General features: G+C 34.5%; 1 protein-coding gene across 1 annotated transcript in view; it reads left to right on the top strand.

Moving 5' to 3' along the window:
- Positions 1–1,279: 1,279 nt before the first annotated feature.
- The window catches only part of LOC149791180 (uncharacterized), a 42,839-nt gene continuing 20,752 nt past the window's right edge, over positions 1,280–23,366 (top strand). Inside the window, exons 1-6 of the mRNA XM_089969151.1 lie at positions 1,280–1,394; positions 6,707–6,782; positions 7,629–8,025; positions 11,159–11,439; positions 21,101–21,280; positions 22,566–22,673. Coding sequence (XP_089825277.1) covers positions 6,707–6,782; positions 7,629–8,025; positions 11,159–11,439; positions 21,101–21,280; positions 22,566–22,673 — 1,042 coding nt within the window. The 5' untranslated portion in view covers positions 1,280–1,394. The remainder of the gene's footprint in view (positions 1,395–6,706; positions 6,783–7,628; positions 8,026–11,158; positions 11,440–21,100; positions 21,281–22,565; positions 22,674–23,366) is intronic.

Below are 23,366 nucleotides of genomic sequence, written 5' to 3'. Positions count from 1 at the left end.
AATCGTTTACTTGAATCCTTGCTGAAAACAACCCACAAGAGCAAGAAAAAGAGCACAGAGTCATCCTAAAGTTTGTCTCGAAAGTATGACTCCAACAGGCCATGTCATAAATGTAGGCCTTCTCTCTCCCGTCAGTCAGAGCAATCATATTCACCTGCTTTACTCTCACCAGTTGGTTTGTGATAGTGGATATGTCCACATTCTTAATACATATACTTACTCTACATCATCCTTTATCATGCAAAGAAATAATGCGTGTGATATAAGATCGCTTAGATTCATCGTTGATGATTCTGGAAACAATTTGCGTATTTCAAACAATGACACGCTAACAAAAACATTCAATACAGTGCTATTGACAGATTTATGGTGAACATTCACAGTTGAATATTTTCACATCCAAGTTAATTTCGCGAAAGACAGTCTTATTTTACTTTAAGAATTCGAGACATATTACCAGATATCACAATAAAACCGGCATTTGCTGATGAAATACAACTTTTCCTCTCTTTTATTAAACATAAGTTGTCAGGAGTTCACATACTCTTCTTCATCTACACACACACACACACACACACACACACACACACGCACACACCCCCCCCCCGCGTGTATATATATATATATATATATATATATATATATATATATATATATATATATATATATATATTAGCACACGAATTGATTCATGCACAGAGAGCAGTCACAAAAATTGTTCATTAAGACACTTGTTGTTTTGGTAATATTGCTTGCTTTGCAGCAAAACTACAAACATTAATAAAGGTGGAAAACATATGCACAATCTTACATACCAGAAGTTGACAATAGGATGCGCCTTTTTCTCAGACTCATCCATTTTGGTTTTCCCATTGGCTACATAATTTTTTCAGTATTTTATATGACAAAATGAAATTGTTATAGTTGTTAATATTTGTATTTTTTTTTTTTTTTTTTTTTATGCACGATGATAACCGTATATAACCTGTTTTACAAAGAAAATAAGAAAGTCAATAAGCGTATAAAATTTGCTTTTCCTGTGAAAACGTTTGTGTATTTGCGTGTAATTGTGAGATTTGTGATGTACTTTCGGATCTACTAAAGAAAGTAATTTCCCAAAGTGTTAAGTAAGTTGACAGATACATGAAAATGCTTGCTATGCCATGTAGTGCCTCTTTGGTCGCATCATAACTTATCGGCGTACACTTGACCTCTTCTGGACACCATTTGGCTAAAATCACGTCATAGATAAGAGGCAACCTATAACACGTTCACTGTCGCATATAGGCTCAAGCATTGTGCTTCTCACACACAGGCTTAAGGATTGGCATATACAGTGCCAGATTTATCCAGCGTGTACTACGAACCTCTACACTGCAATAGTTCAGTCTAAAGTGAGTATCCCGAATACGTTACGGAAAAAAAAAAGATACAAATGAACAAGTTTAATTTTTGTAAGGTTCATAAATACACAATAACTTATAATGACTTCATATGAAATTTTAAAAAAATACGGCGGTTGAAATTGTTGCATAATTTATATACGTGTAAGTGATCTTGGTCGATCAAAAGCTTATTTGTCTACTTTGCTTTTTCACGGTTTACCTAACACGGGTACGTAGCCATACATTTGATATGTGTTTGTGTGTGATTTAGATTTTTTAACGTAGCTTTAACAATTGTTCAGTCATATCGCTACGATGTCTGCAGTGTGACAGTTTATAGTGATGTGTAGCACTGGGGCATCATGCCGCAGACATGTAGCATAATGTCCCACTAACCTCTTATTGCTGAGCGCCAAGCGAGGTAGCTGTTAGTACCATTTTTGTAGGTCTTTGGTATGACTCGGCCGAGGTTCGAACCCGCGACCTCCCGGATCCGAGGCGGACGATCTAACCACTAGGCTACCGGAGCGGTAACATTTGATATATAGTTACCTAACATGGATACGTAACAAGACATTAAATATATTGCCCCATGGCAAGAGAATCTATACGTTGTGAAGAGAGGATATATTTGTTTTTCATCTTCAAAACCAGTATCTAAAGGATATTATCATTAATACAAGACATATTGTACCGTATGGTACTAAAAACCTGACTGGGTTGACCTAATATGTCACACTAAATTACATTTTTGTCATATTGTAAACAAATTGACCCTATCTAAAAACAATGTAATATTGTGCTCTATTTGACATTATCCGATTGATTCAATGCATCGCAGCGGGCTTATTTATCGTTGTGGCCAAGGAAGTAAAGTATATAACTTCAAATAGATTCGAACGGCTTCTGGTCAAATTTCGTTATCAAAGATTAGTTACCATGTCTGTAAAGTAAGGCAGTTTATATTGATTGATTTCAGCTAACAAAGGATTTGTTTTAGTTGGTGCAGGTGCAGCTTTTGTGGGGACACACAATCAAGCGTCGACTGCCGCGATAAGGAAACTTCTACTTTCACATGTGAAATTAAAGGATATATTTTTCACAAGTGAGAATATAAAAATGAAAATTTAAGAAAATTATTTTGCAAACAAATATCTATATTTCACACATAAATATTCCATAAACGTTTCATAATTAAGTAGTGGATGGAAAAAAGCTTACGCCAGAGAGAGTAAATACTCGACTTATTGAAATAAGCTCCAGCTCTGTCCTTCTAATGTGACCATTTACCCTTTTGGACTTCCATTACAGTTCATGTGTGTAAGTTACAGCTCTATCCATCTAATGTGACCATTTACACGTTTACACAACCCTTTTGAATTTCCTTTACAGCTCATGTTTGTAAGTTACAGTTCAGCACTTTTAATGGGAACATGTACACATTGAACTCATTTTAGGGTTTCCTTTACACCTCGTGGATTTTTTATGTTCATTACGGTAGCGCGATCAAGAAACCCCTAATAGAAGATGTCATGGAATAGGTTATATTAGATTCAAAGTAGTAGTAGTGACTGTATGATAGTTTTCCCTTAATTTCTCGTGCATGTGTATGTTAATTTTCCTTCATTTCTCGTGTATGTGTATGTTATTTTTCCTTCATTTCTCGTGTATGTGTATGATATTTTCCCTTAATTTCTCGTGTATGTGTATGTTATTTTTCCTTCATTTCTCGTGTATGTGTATGATATTTTCCCTTCATTTATTGTGTATGTGTATGATATTTTCCCTTCATTTCTCGAGTATGTGTATGATATTTTCCCTTCATTTCTCGTGTATGTGTATGATATTTTCCTTTCATTTCTTGTGTATGTGTATGATATTTTCCCTTCATTTCTCGTGTATGTGTATGATATTTTCCCTTCATTTCTCGTGTATGTGTATATTTTCCCTTCATTTCTCGTGTATGTGTATGATATTTTTCCTTCATTTCTCGTGTATGTGTATGATATTTTCCCTTCCTTTTTCGTGCATCTGTACCATATTTTCCCTTCATTTCTCGTGTATGTATATGATGTATATCATATTTTCCCTTCATTTCTCGTGTATGTGTATGGTATTTTCCCTTCATTTCTCGTGTATGTCTGTGATATTCTCCCTTCATTTCTCGTGTATGTTTATGATATTTTCCCTTCGTTTCTCGTGCATGTGTATGATATTTTTCCTTCGTTTCTCGTGTATGTGTATGATATTTTTCCTTCGTTTCTGGTGCATGTGTATGATATTTTCCCTTCATTTCTCGTGCATGTGTATGATATTTTCCCTTCATTTCTCGAGTATGTGTATGATATTTTCCCTTCATTTCTCGTGTATGTGTATGATATTTTCCCTTCATTTCTCGTGTATGTGTATGATAATTTCCCTTCATTTCTCGTGTATGTGTGTGATATTTTCCCTTCATTTCTCGTGTATGTGTATGATATTTTCCCTTCATTTCTCGTGTATGTGTATGATAATTTCCCTTCATTTCTCGTGTATGTGTATGATATTTTTCCTTCATTTCTCGTGTATGTGTGTGATATTTTCCCTTCATTTCTCCTGTATGTGTATGATAATTTCCCTTCATTTCTCGTGTATGTGTATGATATTTTCCCTTCATTTCTCGTGTATGTGTATGATAATTTTCCTTCATTTCTCGTGCATGTGTATGATATTTTCCCTTCATTTCTCGAGCATGTGTATGATATTTTCCCTTCATTTCTCGTGTATGTGTGTGATATTTTCCCTTCATTTCTCGTGCATATGTATCATATTTTCCCTTCATTTCTCGTGTATGTGTATGATAATTTCCCTTCATTTCTCGTGTATGTGTATGATATTTTTCCTTCATTTCTCGTGTATGTGTGTGATATTTTCCCTTCATTTCTCGTGCATGTGTATGATATTTTCCCTTCATTTCTCGAGTATGTGTATGATATTTTCCCTTCATTTCTCGTGTATGTGTGTGATATTTTCCCTTCATTTCTTGTGTATATGTATGATATTTTCCCTTCATTTCTCGTGTATGTGTGTGATATTTTCCTTTGATTTCTCGTGTATGTGTGTGATATTTTTCCTTCATTTCTCGTGTATGTGTATGATATTTTCCCTTCATTTCTCGTGTATGTATATGATATTTTCCCTTCATTTCTCGTGTATGTGTATGATAATTTCCCTTCATTTCTCGTGTATGTCTATGATATTTTTCCTTCATTTCTCGTGTATGTGTGTGATATTTTCCCTTCATTTCTCGTGTATGTGTATGATAATTTCCCTTCATTTCTCGTGCATGTGTATGATATTTTCCCTTCATTTCTCGTGCATGTGTATGATATTTTCCCTTCATTTCTCGTGCATGTGTATGATATTTTCCCTTCATTTCTCGTGTATGTGTGTGATATTTTCCCTTCATTTCTCGTGTATATGTATGATAATTTCCCTTCATTTCTCGTGTATGTGTATGATATTTTCCCTTCATTTCTCGTGCATGTGTGTGATATTTTCCCTTCATTTCTCGTGCATGTGTATGATATTTTCCCTTCATTTCTCGAGTATGTGTATGATATTTTCCCTTCATTTCTCGTGTATGTGTGTGATATTTTCCCTTCATTTCTTGTGTATATGTATGATATTTTCCCTTCAGTTCTCGTGTATGTGTGTGATATTTTCCCTTCATTTCTCGTGTATGTGTGTGATACTTTCCCTTCATTTCTCGTGTATGTGTGTGATATTTTCCCTTCATTTCTAGTGTATGTGTATGATATTTTCCCTTCATTTCTCGTGTATGTGTATATTTTCCCTTCATTTCTCGTGTATGTGTATGATATTTTCCCTTCATTTCTCGTGTATGTGTATGATATTTTTCCTTCATTTCTCGTGTATGTGTATGATATTTTCCCTTCCTTTTTCGTGCATCTGTACCATATTTTCCCTTCATTTCTCGTGTATGTGTATGATGTATATCATATTTTCCCTTCATTTCTCGTGTATGTGTATGGTATTTTCCCTTCCTTTCTCGTGTATGTCTGTGATATTTTCCCTTCATTTCTCGTGTATGTTTATGATATTTTCCCTTCGTTTCTCGTGCATGTGTATGATATTTTTCCTTCGTTTCTCGTGTATGTGTATGATATTTTTCCTTCGTTTCTCGTGCATGTGTATGATATTTTCCCTTCATTTCTCGTGCATGTGTATGATATTTTCCCTTCATTTCTCGAGTATGTGTATGATATTTTCCCTTCATTTCTCGTGTATGTGTATGATATTTTCCCTTCATTTCTCGAGTATGTGTATGATATTTTCCCTTCATTTCTCGTGTATGTGTATGATAATTTCCCTTCATTTCTCGTGTATGTGTGTGATATTTTCCCTTCATTTCTCGTGTATGTGTATGATATTTTCCCTTCATTTCTCGTGTATGTGTATGATAATTTCCCTTCATTTCTCGTGTATGTGTATGATATTTTTCCTTCATTTCTCGTGTATGTGTGTGATATTTCCCTTCATTTCTCCTGTATGTGTATGATAATTTCCCTTCATTTCTCGTGTATGTGTATGATATTTTCCCTTCATTTCTCGTGTATGTGTATGATAATTTTCCTTCATTTCTCGTGCATGTGTATGATATTTTCCCTTCATTTCTCGAGCATGTGTATGATATTTTCCCTTCATTTCTCGTGTATGTGTGTGATATTTTCCCTTCATTTCTCGTGCATATGTATGATATTTTCCCTTCATTTCTCGTGTATGTGTATGATAACTTCCGTTCATTTCTCGTGTATGTGTATGATATTTTTCCTTCATTTCTCGTGTATGTGTGTGATATTTTCCCTTCATTTCTCGTGCATGTGTATGATATTTTCCCTTCATTTCTCGAGTATGTGTATGATATTTTCCCTTCATTTCTCGTGTATGTGTGTGATATTTTCCCTTCATTTCTTGTGCATATGTATGATATTTTCCCTTCATTTCTCGTGTATGTGTGTGATATTTTCCTTTCATTTCTCGTGTATGTGTGTGATATTTTCCCTTCATTTCTCGTGTATGTGTATGATATTTTCCCTTCATTTCTCGTGTATGTGTGTAATATTTTCCCTTCATTTCGCGTGTATGTGATTTTCCCTTCATTTCTCGTGTATGTGTGAGATATTTTCCCTTCATTTCTCAATATCAAATTTATTTAAGATGACCGTGTACATGCATGGCTCGGAAAAAATTCCCGGTTTTCAAAAACTAGAAATAACAATCTATAAATGAAGATCAAACTAACATCGTATTTATTTCAGATGACAGCCATCAGACTGGTACTAGGTCTAGGAATTCTTACGGTTTTCCCAGTTAATCATGGACAACATACTCATCGTAAGCAATATAATCGTGTCATTGTCGTACATCTGTGTCATTGTTACATATAAATCTCATGCGTTGAAAAAGGGACATGTCACAATCTTTATTGACTTTCTTGAACACTGATGTGTTATCATATCATTCATGTTGTCATACCAGTTGTTGTACCGGTCATGACGTCATACTAGTGATATTACCTGCAATATAATAAAGTTATCAGTCGCAAACGGAATGATGGTTTGAAACCTTTTGGAGCGACATATTTTTTAAATTAATAAGATAATTGATTGATATTTACGAATCCATTAAAACAAACGTTTCGCAACCAGGTCTGTATGGGAAATGGAACTAGCAGTATAGTATATAAAGTGGAGACAATTGTTACAAAATTTTTTTGAAAACACGCCATTCTAAATGTGTCAATAATTGTGCAAGTTTGCAAGTATGTCGGAAGATTATATATTTTTCATTTTGCAATTTAGGAAATAAATCCAGATTATTTAAAACAATTCATAATATTGTGGAAAAAATAAAATGAAACAATTAAGTATGTTTATTTACTTGTAAACTGTTATCTTGTTCCTTTGCAATGTACGAGTATACGGCTCTAACAAGTTTTCCTGTGTGCAATCCTTTGGAATGTACGAGTACAAAGCTCTTCCAAGTTTTACTGTGTGCAATCCTTTGCTAGCGTACTTGAGTAAGGTCTGGAAAAGACTCGCAACATTCGAGTAAACGTGAAATTGAGGAAAGATTGAGAATCCAAATGCAATATCTATAGCTAAGCATGTAAAGTTGGGGCCTCTTGTGTTGTATTTTTTAATTTCCTAACGTACGAACTGATTAATCTCTTCTCTTCAGACTCATGCGAGGACATCTACAAAAATAACATACAGAGCCAAAATGGAGTGTACACAATCTACAACCGTATTAACCAACCTTACCAAGTGTACTGTGAATTCCACAAAGCATATGGGTATACCTTTGTTGCGGCCAACACATCTATAGCGGTGAATATCGATGACCTCCACACTAGTTCTGACCACGTGTTGGTGCGATTTCTCCGTAACAACCACGCTCAAACTCAGACGAAAGTAGAACAAATCTCTGCATTCAAGAGTCGATACCAACTATCACTTCAGTACTCCAAAAATGATGGGTATGCCACACCATTAAATGCAAACCTCGGACCGTATCTGTACCTTGGATTTCTTCCGGCGTCAGAAGCATCACACACAAGGGGAACTCAAGGCTACAGGTATCATTATTTTGGCTAGCGTATCTACCTTTACTCCTCGTCTGGTAAAAGATGAAAACAAGTTCCTTCCTCGTTATTCTTTACTCGTACAGAGAATCGTAATGTTTTTTTCTGTAAAGATTCAAACGATAGAAGATGGACTAAAATAATTTGACACCAACATGTACTAAAATTAGTTTCACACTAAAATGTACTGACATTAGTCTGACACTGACATGTACTAAAAAATAGTTTGACACTAAAATGTACTAAAATTTGTTTGACATTTAAATGTACTCAAATTAGGTTGACAATGCAGTGTACTAAAAATAGTTAGACACTAAATTGTACAAAAGTTAGTTCGACACTAAAATGTGCTAAAATTAGTTTGAAACGCCAGTGTACTAAAAATAGTTTGACACCCTAAAATGTACTCAGATTAGTTTGACACTGCAATGTACTAAAATAATCAGACAATAAAATGTATAAAAATTAATTTCACACTAAAATATCCTAAAATTGGTTTGATACTAAAATGTACTAAAATTCCTTTGACACATAAATGTATCAAAAATAGCCTGACACTAAAATGTGCTAAAATTAGTTTGACACTAAAATATACTAGATTTTGTTTGACTCTAAAATGTAGTAAAATTAGTTTGACACTAAAATGTACTAAAATTAGTTTGACACAAAAATATACGAAAAATAGCTTAACAATAAAATGGGCTAAAATTAGTTTGACACTAAAATGTACTAAAATTAGTTAGACACTAAAATGTACAAAAGTTAGTTTGACACTAAAATGTGCTAAAATTAGTTTGAAACTCAAATGTACTAAAAATAGTTAGACACTAAAATCTATTATAATTATTTTGACACTAAAATGTACTAAACTTAGTTTGACACTAAAATGTACTAAAAGTAATTTGACACTGAAATGTACTAAAAATAGTTTGACACATTAAAATGTACCAAAATTAGCTTGACACTAATATTGACTAAAATGGTTTGACACTAAAATGTACTAAATATAGTTTGGCACTAAACTGTAGCAAAATTAGTTTCACACTAAAATGTACTAAAATTCGTTCGACACTAAAATGTACTAAAATTCGTTTGACACAAAAATGTACCACAAATAGCCTGACACTAAAATGGACTAAAATTAGTTTGACACTAAAATATACTAAAATTAGTTTGACACTAAAATATACTAGAATTCGTTTGACTCTAAAATGTACTAAAATTAGTTTGACACTAAAATGTACCAAAATTAGCTTGACACTAAAATTAACTAAAATTGTTTGACACTAAAATGTACTAAAATAGCTTGACATTAAAATGTACTAAAAATAGTTTGACACTAAAATGTGGTAAAATTAGTTTCACACTAAAGTGTAATAAAATTAGTTTGACACTAAAATATGCTAAAATTAGATTGTCAATGCAATATCCACAATAAATTTGACACTAAAATGTAGTAAAATTAGTTTGACACTAAAATGTACTAAAATTAGTTTGACACTAAAATGTACTAAAGTTATCTTGACTTTCGTCATAAAAGTGTACATAAATTTCGGATGAATTAGATGATTTGAAGTCAAGTCTGGTTTAGTGCTTTACGTTCAATTATATTTGCACGGAGTGAATAAGTAAGGACACAATTTAGCTGGATAACTTAATATCTCAAAGTTTCGAAATCTACTACGCGGCATAATTCAGATCCATAGCAGTAGGTTGCAGAGGCGTATATAAAGTTAATTTGCTTGATACGAAGAAACTCTTCTATGAAATCATATAATAAAACAAGTGCATTTGGTAATTTGTATGAATTAATTTCTCAAAGTCATACCGACGGACTAAGGAAAGGCGTGTCACAAGGACATTGATAATGGCAATGGGTCAAGTTTTATATTGGTCATACTATATACAGGCTGGGTCAAGTGTTATACAGACTATCACGTATTTTCAGAAAATATGGAGGTATCTGTAATTAATCTTTCAATGAAAAACGATTAGTATTTAAATTTGTGACAAGTCAAGGAGAACGAACGAAATCTTGTGGGTTCATTGATGTAAGACAATTAATGAGGATTGATGCAAAGGAGGTGGGTTGATTTATTATGACAATAAGTAGGGGAACAACAATGTGTCCAGCTTTTAACATTTCAACCTTGTCCTGGTCATGACCTTTTCGGACTGAGTCAAGAACATGAGTCCTGTTTTGATGAATATAAATAATCCTATGACATCGGCTTTAACACGTACGTTTTTGTTTCTTTTTCCGACGTAACTCAGATAAAGAATTCGTTGTAACCCAACAACTTCTCCACCTTATATCTCAGCAGATGTGTTTGTGTATGTACTCCATCCTGTGTATGTACTCCATCCTGTGGATGTACTCCATCATGTGTATGTACTCCATCCTGTGTATGTATTCCATCCTGTGGATTTACTCCATCCTGTGGATGTACTCCATCCTGTGTAATTACTCCAGCCTGTGTATGTACTCCAGCCTGTGTATGTACTCCATCCTGTGTATGTACTCCATCCTGTGTATGTATTCCATCCTGTGTATGTACTCCAGCCTGTGTATGTACTCCATCATGTGTATGTACTCCATCCTGTGTATGTACTCCAGCCTGTGTATGTACTTCATCGTGTGTATGTACTCCATTCAGTGTATGTACTCCATCCTGTGTATGTACTCCATCCTGTGCATGTACTCCATCCTGTGTATGTACTCCAGCCTGTGTATATACTCCATCATGTGTATGTACTCCATCCTGTGGATGTATTCCATCCTGTGTATGTACTCCATCGTGTGTATGTACTCCAGCCTGTGTATGTACTCCATCATGTGTATGTACTCGATCCTGTGTATGTACTCCAGCCTGTGTATGTACTCCATTCTGTGTATGTATTCCATCCTGTGTATGTATTACATCCTGTGTATGTACTCCATCCTGGTGCAGCTGACACTATTTTGCGGCATACACATCTGCTGAGCTATAAGGTGGAGAAGTTATCGGGTTACAAGGAATTTGTGCTGTAGTTATCACCAGAAGAATGAGAAAGAAAATTGAACCATTAAGATCGTGCTTTATCAAAGAATAGATGTTTCATACTTTTGTTTTGTGATTCATTAAAGGGCCAATGGTGTAGATTACACATTCTCTAATTGTGACGGAAACACAAATAGCTACCTTGCTTTCGTATTCAACCCGAACAACAGACCACACAACGACTACCACAAAACATGTTGTAATACTCCACTGATGCATCAGATTGTAGATACGTCCACGCCGGCGACATACAACATCCCGGAGTATTTCTACTCGTACTTTGAAATGCACATGGGAGGATGCGGTGGTTATGGTGTTCCAGAAGAATTTGTGAATGTTCGGGGAGCCGTTCTTGGGATGCGATTTGGTAATCATTCTCTCTATTTGCACTACTGTATATTTTTCTTAGTCTTTGTATCCAATATAAGTTTTAAATGTTGCTCTGGGGATTATGGAAAGTTCAGAATCACACTTGCATTTATATATATATATATATATATATATATATATATATATATATATATATATATATATATATATATATGCAGTCTATGGGAATTTACCATTAGCACTTGCGTCACTTGAGTGAATGGCAATGTATACTTGAGTATTTAATGCTATCAATGTGTCACTATGTGGTTTATGGGAACGTAACATTAGTGGTTTGACAGTTATACGAAATTTAACATAGCCCTTCGCACAATTTGTAGCATATGAGAACCAAACATTTGCTTTATGGCCACTTTGGTTATCTATGGGAATTTAAAAACATGCTTGGGTCACTATGGTGCTTATCGGAACTTAACAATATGTCTAAGACAGTATCGCACCCAATGGAAACGATTAACATGTGGTCGGTATAGCGCCTTGTGGAACCGTAACCTTGCCAGTCACAATAGACAGTATACTGAAAACGAACATGATGTATTAATATGGGTCGCAGCTAAATCTGCATGATAATGGAACATATGTATTCACAGACAAATACAAACCTTATAAAAAACTAGGAACAACAAACTGCTATGTGTCTTGCCTGATTCATGACTTTGCATGTCTATAAGAAATGTTGACTTTGCATGTTTATAAGAAATGTTGACTTTGCATGTCTATAAGAAATGTTGACTTTGCATGTCTATAAGAAATGTTGACTTTACATGTCTATAAGAAATGTTGACTTTGCATGTCTATAAGGAATGTTGACTTTGCATGTCTATAAGAAATGTTGACTTTGCATGTCTATAAGAAATGTTGACTTTGCATGTCTATAAGAAATGTTGACGTTGCATGTCTATAAGGAATGTTGACTTTGCATGTCTATAAGAAATGTTGACGTTACATGTCTATAAGAAATGTTGACTTTACATGTCTATAAGAAATGTTGACTTTGCATGTCTATAAGAAATGTTGACTTTACATGTCTGTAAGAAATGTTGACTTTGCATGTCTATAAGGAATGTTGACTTTGCATGTCTATAAGAAATGTTGACTTTGCATGTCTATAAGAAATGTTGACTTTGCATGTCTATAAGGAATGTTGACTTTGCATGTCTATAAGAAATGTTGACGTTGCATGTCTATAAGGAATGTTGACTTTGCATGTCTATAAGAAATGTTGACTTTACATGTCTGTAAGAAATGTGGACTTTACATGTCTATAAGGAATGTTGACTTTGCATGTCTGTAAGAAATGTTGACTTTGCATGTCTATAAGAAATGTTGACGTTGCATGTCTATAAGGAATGTTGACTTTGCATGTCTATAAGAAATGTTGACGTTGCATGTCTATAAGAAATGTTGACTTTGCATGTCTATAAGAAATGTTGACTTTACATGTCTATAAGAAATGTGGACTTTACATGTCTATAAGGAATGTTGACTTTGCATGTCTGTAAGAAATGTTGACTTTACATGTCTATAAGAAATGTTGACGTTGCATGTCTATAAGGAATGTTGACTTTGCATGTCTATAAGAAATGTTGACGTTGCATGTCTATAAGAAATGTTGACTTTGCATGTCTATAAGAAATGTTGACTTTACATGTCTATAAGAAATGTTGACTTTACATGTCTATAAGGAATGTTGACTTTGCATGTCTATAAGAAATGTTGACTTTACATGTCTATAAGAAATGTTGACGTTGCATGTCTATAAGGAATGTTGACTTTGCATGTCTATAAGAAATGTTGACTTTACATGTCTATAAGAAATGTTGACGTTGCATGTCTATAAGAAATGTTGACTTTGCATGTCTATAAGAAATATTGACTTTACATGTCTATATGAAATGTTGACGTTGCATGTCTATAAGAAATGTTGACATTGCATGTCTATAAGAAATGTTGACTTTGCATGTCTATAAGGAATGTTGACTTTGCATGTCTGTAAGAAATGTTGACTTTACATGTCTATAAGAAATGTTGACTTTACATGTCTATAAGAAATGTTGACTTTGCATGTCTATAAGGAATGTTGACTTCGCATGTCTATAAGAAATGTTGACTTTGCATGTCTATAAGAAATGTTGACTTTACATGTCTATAAGAAATGTTGACTTTACATGTCTATAAGAAATGTTGACTTTACATGTCTATAAGAAATGTTGACTTTGCATGTCTATAAGGAATGTTGACTTTGCATGTCTATAAGAAATGTTGACTTTACATGTCTATAAGAAATGTTGACTTTGCATGTCTATAAGGAATGTTGACTTTGCATGTCTATAAGAAATGTTGACGTTGCATGTCTATAAGGAATGTTGACTTTGCATGTCTATAAGAAATGTTGACTTTACATGTCTATAAGAAATGTTGACTTTACATGTCTATAAGAAATGTTGACTTTGCATGTCTATAAGAAATGTTGACTTTGCATGTCTATAAGAAATGTTGACTTTACATGTCTATAAGAAATGTTGACTTTACAGGTCTATAAGGAATGTTGACTTTGCATGTCTGTAAGAAATGTTGACTTTACATGTCAATAAGAAATGTTGACGTTGCATGTCTGTAAGGAATGTTGACTTTGCATGTCTATAAGAAATGTTGACGTTGCATGTCTATAAGAAATTTGACTGTGCATGTCTATAAGAAATGTTGACTTTACATGTCTATAAGAAATGTTGACTTTACATGTCTATAAGGAATGTTGACTTTGCATGTCTATAAGAAATGTTGACTTTACATGTCTATAAGAAATGTTGACGTTGCATGTCTATAAGAAATGTTGACTTTACATGTCTATAAGGAATGTTGACTTTGCATGTCTATAAGAAATGTTAACTTTACATGTCTATAAGAAATGTTGACGTTGCATGTCTATAAGGAATGTTGACTTTGCGTGTCTATAAGGAATGTTGACTTTGTATGCCTATAAGAAATGTTTATGCATACATTTATAATACCAATAACCGACAAATTTTACGTAATGAGACACAAACATTTTTACGGACAAAGGCAAAATACTTACAAACTAAGAGGTCTTGACATATAATATTTTACAATCGGTTGACAAGCATTCATATTTACCCACAACGTTATTTACATTCAAAAGTTCGTAATTGCACACAATTGACTATGGAATAGGGTGGTATGTGGTATGCGTAATAGCAAACACCAATTTTTACACCTCAACAACCAGTTCATACAAATAAGTACTCGTTATTACAAACATATAAGTTGCAGAGAACGGTGTCACATTGTTTTTCTTTGCTCTCTCTATCTCTCTCTCTCATCTCCTGTGTCCCCCAAATCACGACCTCATGGACGCTCTTTTCGCCAAACAAATATTGAAAACTACCCATACGAATTGTCCTTAGTTTATGTCATCGATGTTTGTATGATCAAAGTTGCAAAAGGTAATAATGGCTGTGTTAGTCAGTTAGTACATGTTTTCAAAAAAAGCAAACTATCTGGCAATTAAAACCTATTTTCAAGCAACCTATCTGGCAATTAAAATTTATTTTCAAACAACCTATCTGGCAGTTAACACTCAATTTCAAACGACCTATCTCGTAATTAAAACCTGTTTTCAAGCAACCTATTTAGCAATTAAAACATTTTTTAAGCAACCTATATGGCAATTAAAATTTATTTTAAAACAACCTATCTGGCAATTACAACTTATTTTCAAACAATCTATCAAGCAATTAAATCTTGTTTTCAAACAACCTACCTGACAATTAAAACTTAATTTCAAACGACGTATCTGGCAATGAAAACTAAATTACAAACGACCTATATGGCAATTAAAACTTATTTTCAAACAACCTATCTGGTAATTAAAACCTGTTTTCAAGCAATCTATCTTGCAATTAAAACTTATTTTCAAACAACCTATCTGGCAATTTAAACTTATTTTCAAACACCCTATTCAAGCAATCTATCTGGCAATTAAAATTTAATCTAAACGACCTATCTGGCAATTAAAACAATTTCAAACGCCCTATCTGGCAATAAAAACTAATTTTCAAACAACCTAACTGGCAATTAAAACGTGTTTTCAAGGAACCTATCTGGCAATGAAAACTTATCTTAAAAAAATATATCTGACAATTAAAACTTATTTTCATTCAACCTATAAGGCAATTAAAACTTATTTTCAAACAACCTTTCTGGCAATTAAAACTTAATTTCAAACGACCTATCTAAGCACTAAGATCATGGAAAGTTCCAGCTGTAAAGAGCTTTTTGAGATTACAAACATTCTAATGTCAAGGAATAAATGTATACCACTTTCAAATACCTTCCCTCAAGTCAACCTTCCGGACATGTTTGAATATTTCTTCCATGACAAAGTACAAACCATTAGAGATAAGCTTGAAAGCACAATTGCAATTGACTCATCGTCACCATACAGTTGTGATACAGAATTTCGGCGGTAACCATTAGCAGCATTTGAACCTGACTCTATGGATTTAGTACGTACAACCGTGATGAAGAGTGCACCAAAAGTCACGTGAACGTGATCCAATTCCAACATCATTTCTGTTTGAGTGCTTAGATCCAGTATTGCCTTCACTAACTGATGTTATTAATACCTCCCTCTCATCCTGGAAATTCTTATCATTTATCAAAGCTGCAATTGTAAAGACTCTGCTGAAGAAATCAACACTCGACCATAACGATTTAAAGAACTACCGCCCAGTTTCAAATCTCTCATTCATATAAAAAAATCTTAGAAATGATTGTTCTATCCCAGCTTGTATCTCATCTGAATTCAAACAGTCTTTTTAGCAATGTACAATCTGCATATCGCCCTTGCCATAGTAGTGAAACTACTCTTCTAAAAGTAGTTAATGACATTGTACCTGATTTGGATAGAGGAAAGATTACAGTCCTCACCCTCATTGATTTGTCTGCAGCATTTGACACATTATGCCATGATATATTACTTCACCGTCTCCAGCATGTATTTGGCATTCAAGATAAATCCTTACTGTGGTTCAAATCCTACTCTGTCAACATGACACAAATTGTGTCTGCAAATTGAATACACTCCAGCCCAATTAATCTATGTTGTGGTGTTCCACAGGGGTCTGTTCTTGGACACGTTATCTTCATTCTCTACACTCAGCCGCTTTCAAGTGTCATACATCATCATCCAGTGTCTCACCAATTGTACGCTGATGACACCCAAATATACAAATCTAGCCACCCAACTGAAGTTGATGCTACCATCCAAGGTATAGAGAGGTGCATTTCTGATGTGAAATCATGGATGACATGTAACAGGCTGCAGATGAATGATGATAAAACTGAGGCCATTCTGATCACAACACAAAGACTTTCTCATTCACATGCTTTAGCTCAAAAAATAAATATCAGCAACACCAACATTAAATTCACAGTCAGTACGAAACCTGCGTGATACTCTGTACAGTACTCTCAAATTGCACAAACATGTCATGAACATATGCAAGTCTGTATATCTTGAGCCGAGACGCATCAGCTCCATTCGCAAATATCTTTCAGTTGATGCTACTAAAACACTTTTGTGTTCATTAGTACTTTCAAGACAGGACTATTGTAACTAAATTCTCTCGGGTTCATCTCAATATCTACTCCAGAAATTTCATACAGTTCAAAACACAACTGCTCGGATCATACTTAGAGTGCCATGATCAGAGCACACCTCACCAGTGCTCTGTACCCTACACTGGCTATCCATTCGATTCAGTCCCCCATACTATCCGACCTCACCCATGGGTACACACCTGCAAGATACTTACGCTCCTCTTCTGACAATCGTATAATCATTAGTCCCACTATGAATACGAAGACATATGGACAGCGTTCTTTTGCATACCAAGGCCCAGCAACATGGAATGAATTGCCCACTGAATTTAGACACAACGACGCAGTGATCCCATTCAAGAGTGCTCTTAAAACTCACTATTTTCGACTGCAAGAACAAACTTACAGACCAAATAATGATTCCTACCTTAAATATTTTCAACATGTTTTTTATGTTTTCTAATTTCATGTTGTTTCTTTTTTGTAATTATATCATTATATATATCATTTTGAGTTAATCGGATATTTATATTTGCATGATTTAAATAAACACATGGAGACCCCGATTGGCCGAAGGGTCTAAAGCGCTCTCCGTCATGGATCACTGCCATCACACCGCTGTCTTCCTAGGTTCGAGTTTCGGGCTCGGACAAAGTGGATATGTGAGAAAGCTTGCCGGTAGCTTCTCGTGGGTCGGTGATTCTTACCGGGGTTTTACCGGGTTCTTCCTCCACCATTAATACTAGCCGCCGTGTATAGCCTATCTTGTACTGAAAAATGGCTTTAAACCCTATAACAACAACAACAACAACATAAGCACATGATGCGACAATTTGTATTAATTATAATACAAGCAGGTAGATAATGCATGTGAACATAAAGTTAATTCGGCGCAAGAATCCGAAAAGGAAAATTTCAGCCTGTAACACAATTTAGGTTGACCGATATCAAACATGTTAATGTTTGCATGACCTGCTTAGTCATATGACAATTACTACACTAATGTAAATAATGCGAAAATGAAAATAACAGTGTCCGAAGAATATATAGTAGTATGTTGCAAACGACAAAGTTAAGGTGGTAAACCTTTTGAGGCAAAAAAAAATTTCATTTTTGTTAACACTTAAACGTTTGAAGAAAGACTTTTTTAGGCCGCGTGTCGGATAGTAGCCATCTGTGCTTGCTCTTACGTTTATGCTCTTAATAAATGCAACAAGAAAAGAGTGAAGACTTCAAGATTTGTAAAATTTGACTAATAATTTATATCCCTAGAAACACAAGGTAAAAATGTAAAAACAACTTATGGTTATAAGAATAAAATAAAAAAATGATCAAGATTTAACAAATAGAATCCTAGAAATAAAAGGTCCTAAATGGATTTGAGTTGGTGTCCAGATCGAAAACCAAGATGGAGGACGATGACGTATGATGTGGTCAGTGTTATCCTGATGTGTCAACAGTTCCTTGTTGAACAACAGAAAATAATATTCCAGTCTGGAACTCCGAATAAAATTTCAATTAATGTCTGTGTTCAACAATTCTTTATGAGCACTTAAATATTCCCAGGAAAAGAATTCATAATTCCATAAAATAGAGTTTCGACTCAAACTGGTCACAATAAAACACCTTAAAGTGTTAATGGTTTATTGCCCAACTGACTAAACTCTAAATAGAAAAGAGTCATACACAAATTTAAGACGCTAAACAGATTTCGGTATGATGGTCACATGATCATGTTTCTAGAACAAGATAGAATCTTTGCATGCCTAACATCACTTACTTCCAGTATAACCTCGATTTTACTTTATGAATTACACTAAGAAAGAATAAAAAAATGAAGTTGTTTACTTCAACTCACTGATTCTGAATAAAGGTCAGGAACTAGGTCAGCATTTGATACAAATTTTCTATTATTAGGAGTTTACGAATAAAACAGTCAGGTCAAACTAATATCTGTAAAATGTCAAATCCAGTAAATAAAGTTACATTACAATAGCATGTAATGGAACAAAAAATGTAAAACTAACTAACAAACAATACAATTAAATCAAATATAAATTAAATCGAATATACATATCATTGTTCGTCATTAAAGCTACTTTACCCCTTTCACAATGGTTTGTAACTGTGGATGTTGGTTTGTTAGTATGAGTGTTGGGAAGCATGCTACATTCAAACGTTACACATTGTTTTGTATGTCTTGTGCTCCCTGCAATCATGTTTGTAGAAATGTCTTTCATTGTGATCCAGTCCCATGTAATATTCCTTGTGTTTTCAAAGTGATTCAGTGTAATGCTGCATTCCAGGAGTAATATCCCAAATGTATTGATACATTTTCTTAATGCGGTATACCATCCATATTGTGATGGCAAATTCCCGTAATATTCCAACCGCTTATCGTAAATTCCATACCCGTTGTAGTGACCTAGATTTTCAAAATTCTATAACACCAACATAGCTAGATCCCAATGCCAGTTTTAAATTATAATATACCCCCATGGTGCCACACATGCTACTGTTAAATTCATATAGACGTCATACTAACCTCAAAGCTATATTTGGTTTCTAAAAGACCATAATATGGCCCAAGTACTAACGTTAAGTTCTGAAAGATCTCATAGTGGACCAAACACTGAAGTAAAATTCCATTTAGCCACATTGTCAGCCAAGCATTAATGTTAAATTCACATTGCCAGCCAAGCATTAATGTTAAATTCACACTGTCAGCCAAGCATTAATGTTAAATTCACATTGTCAGCCAAGCATTAATTTACATTCACATTGTCAGCCAAGCATTAATGTTAAATTCACATTGTCAGCCTAGCATTAATGTTAAATTCACATGTCAGCCTAGCATTAATGTTAAATTCACAGCCTAGCATTAATGTTAAATTCACATTGTCAGCCTAGCATTAATGTTAAATCACACTGTCAGCCTAGCATTAATGTTAAATTCACATTGTTAGCCTAGCATTAATCTTAAATTCACATTGTCAGCCAAGCATTAATGTTAAATTCACATTGTCAGCCAAGCATTAATGTTAAATTCATATTGTCAGCCTAGCATTAATGTTAAATTCACATTGTCAGCCTAGCATTAATGTTAAATTCACTGTCAGCCAAGCATTAATGTTAAATTCACATTGTCAGCCAAGCATTAATGTTAAATTCACATTGTCAGCCTAGCATTAATCTTAAATTCACATTGACAGCCAAGCATTAATGTTAAATTCACATTGTCAGCCAAGCATTAATGTTAAATTCACATTGTCAGCCTAGCATTAATGTTAAATTCACACTGTCAGCCAAGCATTAATGTTAAATTCACATTGTCAGCCAAGCATTAATGTTAAATTCACATTGTCAGCCAAGCATTAATGTTAAATTCATATTGTCAGCCTAGCATTAATGTTAAATTCACATTGTCAGCCTAGCATTAATGTTAAATTCACACTGTCAGCCAAGCATTAATGTTAAATTCACATTGTCAGCCTAGCATTAATGTTAAATTCACATTGTCAGCCTAGCATTAATGTTAAATTCACATTGTCAGCCTAGCATTAATGTTAAATTCACATTGTCAGCCTAGCATTAATGTTAAATTCACACTGACCCTATTGTGACTCCAGCACTAATATCAAATTCCCATTGATGCCATACTGACCCATGTATCTACTTCAAGATTTTTCTATCCCAGTAGATTATAAATCTCAGAGTCAGGCGGCCATAAACATTCACAGACTATTATCTTTCAGGATATGGCAAATTGAGAGAGTTTCGTGTTTCCTGTGTTTCACTCGATGCGCACGTACAAATAAGTTTATCATTAATTATTACTCGCAAAACCTTCTACATAGATGTAAACCAATGATTTCGTTTAGTCGAAATTTCTGGGAGTGGATCGGGGATCGTTTTTCCTCCGAGGTTTCCGATTTGGGTGTTCCTTTGAAATTGAATAATCTTAATTATATGCGTCATCATTTTGATTTGTGTATGCAATACCTCTGTTCTTCCAGACGTTACATGTAAGGACCCGGCTCCCGTTTCCAATACCACACATACTGGGGGTGGAACCGCAGTTGGTAGCGTCATCCATTACACGTGCAATTCTGGAACACTCCTGTCCGGAAATCTGGAGCGTACATGTGTTGAAACTGGACAGTACACTGGACTTCCACCAGTTTGTGGAAATTTAGGTTAGAATCGTATTGAATTCAAACTGTACTACTAGTAGGATAATGACCCAGCATAAACCACATTAAGGTCGTTTCTGATTTTACTGTGTGATTATTCTACGAATGATTATTTAAAATAAAAAGACGAACGCTAAAAGACGATGAAATAAAGCAAAATAACGAATGCCTCAAATTGATGTGAACAAACCATGTTAACCAGTAACGAAAATATCTCAACGATCAAGTTACCAATCACTGTGCATGTGTATGATGTACAAGTCTGTACACGTCTTACAACCTGACGGACAATGGAGTTATATCTATGTTGGATCTTGAATGTCTGCTTCTTGCCAATAGAAAGCTCGTAGGCGTAGGATGGCAAGGGAAGTAACTCAGATGTGCTTAAGTTTCAAGATCACTAGCTGACCTCTGCCAGGTTATTTCCGCTCCTTAAGTCAGTATTATGAAGTTGAAGGTGACAAAGAGATTCTGATTTTAACCTTTTGAACAAGATTAAAAAGACTCTGAAGAGAGTGCTGCTATCAATGTCAAAAATATCCATGTACCATTTTTGTGAACCGCCTGTCATATAAAATCATTTTTCAACCTCAGTGCTTGATTACGTATGTACAGGTTCATTCCCAAAATGATAATTGTATTACATTTCACATATACTCACCAATGTTGGTTCTTAGTCTCCTATTTAAGTACTACCGAAGCTGGAAAGTGGACAATATAAACAAAACACATTCTTGTAATTTATTTCTGAGGATTAAGTATTAAAAACTATTGAATATAACGTTGATGTAGAAACGAAAGGAAATGTAAATAATAAACAGTAATATACAATTTTCAAAAGCAATAGACAAAAATACCACCCATTATCACTTCGTCATCCATCATTCAGACTCACAATGACTAACATATTTACTCTCAGAACATGAAGCGATCTGCCACAACTTATAGTGAAGGGTGGGGGTGGATGATAAAGTAAATCAAAATCTTGCAGCCTTTTAAACTTAAATGTGGCGTTGGAATACTTCTTTTTCATTGGTTATGGACCATCTAAAAATTGGATCAATCAATTATTGGGTTAATAAATTCCAATTTTGAGCCAGGGACATTGAATATTAAAATTAAAGCTTAGTTTAATCTCTGCACCACTGGACTCTGAATTCCTTTTCTTAGGGTTATACACGTATTCTACTGATTAATAATTTACCGGCGAGTTATATATCAGTTTATTCGAATAATGTGCTTAGCACGATGTAAACAGATACATATCCGAACGTTCATCTCTTTACAGACCCGTGTGCCAGCAACCCGTGTGCAAATGGCGGATCTTGTTACGGATTGGAGAACACATACGTTTGTGAATGTAGCGGCAATTTCCAGGGTGTTCGCTGTGAAATTGGTAAAGATATTAGTACCTTTATCACATGGAAGGGGAGAGGCTAAATTTACATGTTTTTAATGATGAGAATGTGGTAAGGCTTATAAGTAGTGAATGGGGGCACCCTACCGACAATGGGAATTACCATTAAAAACACCCCTGGGGCACTCTACCGACAATGGAAATTTAACATGGCGAAAAATCGTGGGGCACTCTACCGACAAGGGGATTTAACATGGGAATAAATCGTGGGTCACTCTACGGACAAGGGGAATTTAACATGGGAATAAATCGTGGGTCACTCTACGGACAAGGGGAATTTAACATGGGATTTTTTTCTTTAAATTTTTTTAAAAAAAGGGGTAGGCAATGGAAAGGCTATCTCTTTTCGAGAAATATGGCTGGCCCTGAAAAGGGCCTTTGGGTTTTCTTCTTCTTCTAATTTCTTCTTTTTCTCCACCAAGTTCTTATTTTATCTCCTACACTCTTCTTCCCTTTCTTTTTTCTTCTCCTCCTCTTCTTTCTTCCTCTTCTCATTTTCTTCTTCTTTTTCAATTTTTTCGTTCCATTTTGTGACGATCGTCGATAAATACCTATGTATCTATAATCAGCTGAAATTCCTATGAAATCCCACTATCTATTTATAGCTCCAACTTGTGGGTTTTTCCTTTGGAAAATCCCACTGTCTTTTTATAGCCTCAGCTTGAGTGACGT

The sequence above is a fragment of the Sinohyriopsis cumingii genome, chromosome 9 (genome assembly GCF_028554795.1).
Source record: "Sinohyriopsis cumingii isolate HCF-2022 chromosome 9, ASM2855479v2, whole genome shotgun sequence".
NCBI lineage: Eukaryota > Metazoa > Mollusca > Bivalvia > Unionida > Unionidae > Sinohyriopsis > Sinohyriopsis cumingii.
Note: the sequence above shows the minus strand (reverse complement) of the source record. Positions and strands in the feature narration are given on the sequence as shown.